The following is an 8,633-nucleotide window of genomic DNA, read 5'->3' on the forward strand; positions in this document are numbered from 1 at the left end:
ATAAAACAGGATCGCTATGTACCACATGTTAAGTGTCATGGCATCCTCTTTGTAAATACTTCAACTATGCATCGCTCTCCCAAGGGAGGAATAAAGTACAAGAAAGAGGAATGAATGAGCTGTACGCGGTGGCAGACGGGGAGTACGGGCGGTACAGGGACGACACGGGCGCCTGGACAGGCATGGTCGGGGACGTGGTCGACGGGGTGCGTCAGGAATGAAGGAATGAATGAATGAAGAGAGAATGAGTGAATGAATGAATGAATGAGTGAATGAATGAGCTGTACGCGGTGGCGGACGGGGAGTACGGGCGGTACAGGGACGACACGGGCGCCTGGACAGGCATGGTCGGGGACGTGGTCGACGGGGTGCGTCAGGAATGAAGGAATGAATGAATGAAGAGAGAATGAGTGAATGAATGAATGAATGAGTGAATGAATGAGCTGTACGCGGTGGCAGACGGGGAGTACGGGCGGTACAGGGACGACACGGGCGCCTGGACAGGCATGGTCGGGGACGTGGTCGACGGGGTGCGTCAGGAATGAAGGAATGAATGAATGAAGAGAGAATGAGTGAATGAATGAATGAATGAGTGAATGAATGAGCTGTACGCGGTGGCAGACGGGGAGTACGGGCGGTACAGGGACGACACGGGCGCCTGGACAGGCATGGTCGGGGACGTGGTCGACGGGGTGCGTCAGGAATGAAGGAATGAATGAATGAAGAGAGAATGAGTGAATGAATGAATGAATGAGTGAATGAATGAGCTGTACGCGGTGGCAGACGGGGAGTACGGGCGGTACAGGGACGACACGGGCGCCTGGACAGGCATGGTCGGGGACGTGGTCGACGGGGTGCGTCAGGAATGAGTGAATGAATGAAGAGAGAATGAATGAATGAATGAATGAATGAATGAATGAATGAATGAATGAGCTGTACGCGGTGGCGGACGGGGAGTACGGGCGGTACAGGGACGACACGGGCGCCTGGACAGGCATGGTCGGGGACGTGGTCGACGGGGTGCGTCAGGAATGAAGGAATGAATGAATGAAGAGAGAATGAGTGAATGAATGAATGAATGAGTGAATGAATGAGCTGTACGCGGTGGCAGACGGGGAGTACGGGCGGTACAGGGACGACACGGGCGCCTGGACAGGCATGGTCGGGGACGTGGTCGGCGGGGTGCGTCAGGAATGACTGAATGAATGGAAGAATGAACGAATAAATGAATGACCGAACGAACGAACAAATGGCCCGGTATTACTACCCTTGAATAAGTTTTTGGGTCTCCCGGCGATATCATCCACAGAATTTAACGTCGCAGAACTAGTCCTGTGTGTTCTCATGTCCTTGTTCTCCTGTTGTCCTGCCCAGACGGCGGACATTGCCGTGGCGATCGTGTCCATCACGTCCCGGCGCCAGGAGGTGGGAGACTTCACGCTGCCCTTCTACGCCAACGGCATCACGTTTGCCATGCGGAAGTCTCAATCTAGGTGAGCGGAAGGGCGGTTGTTGTTCACATTCCGGGCCTTGTGCCACATAGGTGAGCAAGTTTTGCCCCTGAAATGTAGTTTTTTGTTCACCAGGAAGGGACCCGAAGCAATATCAGGGCCCGAAAAAATGGAAATAAAAAGAATTCTGACATCTTTATGGTATTGACAATTATAACACTGTTTAACTCATTTGCGTAATAACTTAATACTTTGAGCATTTTAAAACCTCGCAGAAACGTGCCGTACGATGATCCCCTTAGTTTCGCGAGCCTACAAAAACTCCGGCCACGATTTTCAGTGAGTTGTCACATCACAACAACGTTTTGCATTATGGATGTCGCTATACATTGTGATAGTGTTGTTTGAACTAATCATGTATAGAAATGACTAAATGAATTGACTTTCAAAATCCTAATACAGTATTGCTTTGGGCACATAGCCATAGGTCAGCAAGGTTTGCCCCTGGTGAAATGTACCTTTGTCCAGCCTACATAACACTTACTACCTTGCACAGTTTTCTTGATTTGTGATGACAGAATGTGATGTATAATGAACGTCCTCTTCGCAGCAAGTCGAACTGGGGATTCGTGAGGCCGTTCGAGGGAACCCTGTGGGCCACTATCCTGATGACGGCAGTGGCGGTCGCCATCTTTCAGGGAGTCGCGAATTGCGTCACAAAGCAAAGGTACTAACACATGCTCCATGCCGGACTTATAATGCGTTACTCCGATATATCAGCGATACGGAACTGCAGCCGAAGATACATCCATGGTCGGTATATGTTCATCCAGAAGGTCTGGCAAGCTAGAGAGTCGGCACCGGCTAGAAACGGAAGGATATCTTCAAGTTTTTGACATAGTTTACGGCCTCTATGAACAACGCGTAGACAAGCTGCTAGGGTCCGAAATCTTATCATTTCAATGTTTCATCAAGACCTACACTGAGCTCATACCAAGTTGGCAAGTATCATGTATCAATTCATCCTGCAAGGCCTTCTTTGCGTTATCGTGTTGACAGAGAGACAAACACGTACACACACACACACACACACACAAACACACACACATACACACACACACACACACACAAACACACACAAACACACACACACACACACACACACACACACACACGACCGCTACCGTAAAACATAACCTTCTGGCGAAGGCAGCAAAGATCCTGGAAAATATAGGTTTATTCTTAAACGAGTTTTTCTTTTCTTCTTCATCTTCCTAATCTCCAAGCAGATCCACACCGGGCGCGAAAATCGTATATGCTAGCCAGAGAAGGTCCAGTCACATGGAGCATGTGTTTGTACCTTCTCTGGCTAGCATATACGATTTTCGCGCCCGGTGTGGATCTGCTTGGAGATTACATCTTCCATCCTGTTCGTTGCAGAGACCCGGAAACCGAGGAGTACGTCCACCCGGAGAGAGGGACCCTCGCGGCCGAGGCCGGGTTCTGGGGGCACGCCTGGGAGTCCCTGGTGGTCCTGGTGCAGCTCAGCCCGGACTTCCTACCCAGATCGCTGTCTGGTAAGTTATTATCGGAGATGTGCATTTCCTGTTCCCGCAGGAATTACTTTATATAGGTGTATTCTAATCTCGGAGGACTGAATGCTAGCCTGTGTTTACACAAGCTCTCGGCCGGACGTTAGGGGGCTGGCGGTTACAGGACCGGCCGGCCGCTAGGAGCGCGTGTCAGGCTAGACTGAATGCAAGGTTAGCCAAATTCGGCCTTACTTAAATGTATGTTCGCAAAATATAAAAGATGAATCATCATCATCATCCACTGGTTTCTTCTGCATCTGCAATGGTGGAAACGCCCTCCTGTTGCATTCAGTCTTTCTTCATCTTCCTCCACTGTGTCTTGCAAAAGATGAATACGGACAACATATATAAGTAGAAAGGTTACCACTGCCAGTTGGAAACCGCATTGATGATATCTACAAGTTGGTTCTATAATATATATATTTTCGGAATCCTTTTTCCTCAGTTCTTGAATCTGCCCGGTTGAATTAACCTATAGATACTGGACATGTCGTCCTTCTTTACTTTCACTACCAGTGGCTCTACTAGCCTCTAGTTTCAGTTTCAGTTTCACATCAGTTTCACTTTCCTCCAGGCCGGATTGTGACATTTTTCTGGTGCATCGGCGTCCTGGTGGCGACCTCAACCTACACCGCAAACCTGGCGGCCTTCCTCACGGTCAGCAGTGCGGAGAGCTCCATCAGTTCACCTGAGGACCTCCTCACACAGGTAGGTCAGCAGTGCGGGCAGCTCCATTAGTTCACCTGAGGACCTCCTCACACAGGTAGGTCAGCAGTGCGGAGAGCTCCATCAGTTCACCTGAGGACCTCCTCACACAGGTAGGTCAGCAGTGCGGAGAGCTCCATCAGTTCACCTGAGGACCTCCTCACACAGGTAGGTCAGCAGTGCGGAGAGCTCCATCAGTTAACCTGAGGACCTCCTCACACAGGTAGGTCAGCAGTGCGGAGAGCTCCATCAGTTCACCTGAGGACCTCCTCACACAGGTAGGTCAGCAGTGCGGAGAGCTCCATAACTTCACCTGAGGACCTCGTCACATAGGTAGGTCAGCAGTGCGGAGAGCTCCATCAGTTCACCTGAGGACCTCCTCACACAGGTAGGTCAGCAGTGCGGAGAGCTCCATCAGTTCACCTGAGGACCTCCTCACACAGGTAGGGCAGCAGTGCGGAGAGCTCCATCAGTTCACCTGAGGACCTCCTCACACAGGTAGGTCAGCAGTGCGGAGAGCTACATCAGTTCACCTGAGGACCTCCTCACACAGGTAGGTCAGCAGTGCGGAGAGCTACATCAGTTCACCTGAGGACCTCCTCACACAGGTAGGTCAGCAGTGCGGAGAGCTACATCAGTTCACCTGAGGGGCGGAAATGTATCTGTAGATACAACAAAGAAGAATATGCTTCTTGGATAGAGATAACGTTACTGCCTTCAGTACGTACCTCACTACTGGAGTACGGATTTTATGACATCTTGTCCGTTTACCTTTTGTTTATTTAGAACCCTTTTTTGAACTTCTGAGTCGCTATTTTTTTTTTGTATAGAATATTCTTGATGCTTCCGTAAGTTCAAAGTAAACATCATTCTCCTCATTGAAAAAAGGAGCCGTATGGGCGCTTGAAACGTCTGAGTTTACAAATGTGTTTATCCAGTAGTAAAGAGTCAAATTTATTCCTCCTTTCCTGACCTGTATGTCTAATATTCACAAACGTACCTCACTATGATGTTTTTTTTTCCTGTTTGTTCGTCTGTTTGCAGACAGAGTACACATACGGCGCAGTGGAGCCGTACTCGTCCTATACACAGTTCCAAACCACCACCGCGGAGCCGTACCACTCGCTCGGGCTGTACATGCAGGCCAACAAAGAGTCGGTTCTCGTCCAGAGCGTGGCCGAAGGGCTGGAGAAAGCTCGGGCCGAGAACTACGCCCTCTTTACCGACAGCGCCGAACTGGACTACGCGGTGAATGTTTGATTGTTTCGCATGACCGGTTAACCTCCTCAATGTGTAATGTGGGTCGTGTGGCGTGAGTGTTTGGCCTTGAACCAAACGGTCCCGAGTTCGAACCCCCCTGACGCCACCGATGTTGTGCCCTTGGGAAAGGCATTTTACACGACTTTCCTCACTTCGCCCAGGTGTAAAAAAAAAGAGTTATACTGTTCTGTGTACGTGGCACTGTTAATATAAGTTATAAAAAACTTGAGTGCAGTGCCACGCTTATGTTATGTCAGTTAAAGTACCGTATACGTAAAGCTTTGGCTTCTTTCACTCTAAAATACAAGCCTTACCATCAGCATCATAATCGATGTGTAGAATGTCGATATCGATGGCTAGGTTGGAACTGAACCCTAGGTTGGGACAGAACAATGCAGATAAGATATACAAAATAAAATGATTCTTTGTACACAACTAATTGTTTTATTTAACCAACGTCTATCATCTTCCTCAGAGGAATTCTGAATGGTTTACATCGGCATTGCACTGCAGCTAGAGGTGTCACTGTATAAAGTTACTCTCCAAGCAGAGGTAAGAACCGGTGTATATTCGACGTATTTTCGCGGTCTTTCTACTTTTCCAACATAAAACGGAAAAGTAGAAAGACGTATAAAATACCGCGAAAATACGTCGAAAACCCCCGGATCTTGGTGTGTTTGCCTTGGGAGTGTTCAGTACAGTAACCAGTTACTAGTAACGTTATATTTTTTCTGCACCATATTTGCGAATGATTTGCGAATGTTGCTAATTTTGTTGGAGAAACAATATTGTCTTGAAAGTGTTTTATGTAACGATTTTATATATAAATATGATTATATGTACGCCGACAGCAGTTTAAAATTGTGAACGTACTGTACATTGGTCTTTTAATTCAGTGTATGTAAACTGCGAAAAGCCAATAAAATACATCTTACATCTTACATCTTACATCTTACCTCTGCTTGGAGAATGGTATAAAGTATTAACATGTATATATACAGAGGTGAATGCGGTGGTTGGGTACAAAGAGATTTTTTTTCAGTGACTTACCAACCTGATGAAACTTTTCATGGAGATCATGAAGATATAGATCTCCTCGTACCTACAGGTGAGCCGCCGTCCGTGCACCCTGAAGACGGTGGGTCGGCTGTTCTGGCAGACCGGGTTCGGGTTCTTCCTGCCGAAGGACTCCCCGTACGTGGTGGAGTTCAACAGGGCCATCCTCCGGGCAGAGGAGCAGGGCGTCACCGGGGAGCTCGACCACAAGTGGTGAGTTACCGCAGACCGTATGTGGTGAGTTGCATATCCTGTACCGCTAATGCAAGCGTCACACTTCTAAAGGCGCGGGCAGTTTTCGAGAACGGAAAATATGATAAAAAGACAACAAAGCACACGAAAGATTGAAAATGAAGATGGCGATCAAGGTGATGATGATAATAAATCTTATCATTACGATGATGATAATGATGCTGATGGCTATGATGGTTATGGCAATAGTGATGATGAAGTGATGAAAGCGATGATTGATTTGATTTGATTTATTCGACTGTAAAAAGCGATGGTGAGGATGAATAAGACGATGATGATGAAGACACCGACGATGATGGTAATGATAATGATGATGGCTATGACGGCTATGATGATTATGATGATGATGGTGGTGATGGTGACGATGATGGTGATGGCGATGGTATCATAAAGGCAATGATGATGATGATGAAGAAAATGACGATGATGAAGGCGATGATGATGATGATGATGACGAATTTTATGTTTTATCGATCCAGGATCAGAAGCCAGGAATGCGACGGAAGTGCGGAGTCCAACCTGGGTTCAGAGGTGATCGGCCTGCAGGACTTGCTGGGCGTGTTTGTGCTGGTGTACGGAGGCATGGGGCTCGGCCTCCTCGCGCTCGTGGGGGAGTTCATCTACGCATGTGCGCAGGACGTCACGAGGAGCCCGGATGTAAGCGCGCACAAGTTTCTGAAATTACACTTAGATAATATGGTGCATATGCCATGAACTACGTCACATAACGTTGAATATATTCACGGAACGTTTGCAACAACTATGATATGAATACTTCTGTTGGCCTTTCCGTATTGCAAACGGAGAATGTAAACAGCTACCTATTATTTACTTAGAAGATGAATAAAAATGTCACCTTGATACGTATTTCATAATATCTGAATCCCGACCTTCTCCAGGCAATGGCCGGGTGGTCAGGAAGGTCCGCCAAAATATATTACTCAAGCAACTGGATAAGATTTTGAAACAGTCAGACGTTTCAGACAGTATCCACTGTCTTTCGTCAGTGACTAACGATAGGACTGAGAACACCAGGTTTTATACCAAAACTCTGAATAGACAGGAAGGTCGTCTGTTGTTGAAAGTTGGTTGGCGAGGTTGCCTACTGTCTTTAAAAAAGTCATAGGCTGTGCCAGCTATGAATTTTGAAAAATCAAACTCTGAGAATCATATTCCCCCAGAAACGGTACTAGAAACGGATTCGAACTGGAGCTAGAATAAGATGGATTCCAGGCCAAGCCCAGCGCCGTGGTCGGGAGAAAAGTTGTGGGGAGGTCCTGAATGTTTATGATTGAGTTAAAACCATTGGCGGTAGGCCACCGAGTTTTTGTTGAAATGGGTATTACCTTGCTGTAATCACTCTGAACTTGGCATGTCCAGAACACGAGCTGTCAAAACAGGAAGTTCCGCTGCAGTACCTGAGAAAGTCGCTAGGGGGCACAGAATCTTATCATTTCCAGCCAGGTCTCATTAATTCTCAAGAATAAACAAAGGTTCAAACCTACCACATATCAAATATCAAGACAATCCATCCAAGCCTTCTCGATACAAACATACAATGATACATACACACTCACATACAAACGCTACCGAAAACAAAACCTTCTTGGCTAAGGTAATCATTTCCCATCACCTGTTCCCCCTTCGCTCCGCAGAAGCCCAGAACGCTGCGGGAAGCGGTGGCGATGCGGCTGTGGAGTGTCGTGTCCCCCCTGTCTAACCTACTGTCCCCCCGACGGATCACCTCTAACTCCACCAACGCTTCAAACTATGCAGACTGCGAGGAGGGATTTCAGCTGCAGTTCCTCTCGCAGACGCCAGATGTCCCCACCTCCCAAACAGCTTACTAGTATCAGAAGAATCTTGTTTAATGATATACTGGACAGGAACATATTATATAGTCTCATTGATATGACGTCTTGTTTTCCCCGTTAATTGTTTGGTTTATTGGCTAGCTGGCCAACAAAATACTACAAAATTTATGTACATGTAACGCGTTTACCTCCGATATGTAAAATAAACAATATAAAGGGAGAAGCGAGATGAGATGTGCTGTTTTTCTTAACAATTTCTATACCTATATATATATATATATATATATATATATATATATATATATATATATATTACGTTTTTAACTTGAGACAATTAAAACGGGTGCATGGTACTGTTTAGTGTAAAAGGGGAAATACGCGGGATTTAATTTCGCGGTAGAGAGAAAATGGAATGTTCGCGGTGGTTTCAACTTTGCGGTTGAAACAGTCATGAATGGTTTTACTACGGTAAATTGAACAAAAAAAAAAAGAATGATCGCTGT

At 46.7% G+C, this 8,633-nt stretch overlaps 1 protein-coding gene across 1 annotated transcript; it reads left to right on the forward strand.

The window, feature by feature from the left end:
- Positions 1-1,086: 1,086 nt before the first annotated feature.
- Positions 1,087-8,233, forward strand: LOC136429148 (glutamate receptor 2-like). The gene is made up of 9 exons (XM_066419026.1): positions 1,087-1,182; positions 1,375-1,493; positions 2,062-2,178; positions 2,892-3,028; positions 3,618-3,751; positions 4,793-4,996; positions 6,117-6,277; positions 6,796-6,973; positions 7,972-8,233. Exons 1-9 carry the CDS (start codon positions 1,087-1,089, stop codon positions 8,164-8,166), a joined length of 1,341 nt encoding a protein of 446 aa, XP_066275123.1. The 3' UTR covers positions 8,167-8,233.
- Positions 8,234-8,633: the final 400 nt, after the last annotated feature.

Source organism: Branchiostoma lanceolatum, chromosome 3, assembly GCF_035083965.1.
Source record: "Branchiostoma lanceolatum isolate klBraLanc5 chromosome 3, klBraLanc5.hap2, whole genome shotgun sequence".
NCBI lineage: Eukaryota > Metazoa > Chordata > Leptocardii > Amphioxiformes > Branchiostomatidae > Branchiostoma > Branchiostoma lanceolatum.

What these genes read in the sequence shown, in the direction of transcription:
- LOC136429148 (XM_066419026.1), top strand. Translation starts at nt 1,087, where the DNA reads ATGAATGAGCTGTACGCGGTGGCAGACGGGGAGTACGGGCGGTACAGG. An exon ending in CCTACCCAGATCGCTGTCTG is followed by an intron (nt 3,029 to 3,617) that starts GTAAGTTATTAT and finishes ACTTTCCTCCAG; the next exon opens with GCCGGATTGTGACATTTTTC. An exon ending in CTGAGGACCTCCTCACACAG is followed by an intron (nt 3,752 to 4,792) that starts GTAGGTCAGCAG and finishes GTCTGTTTGCAG; the next exon opens with ACAGAGTACACATACGGCGC.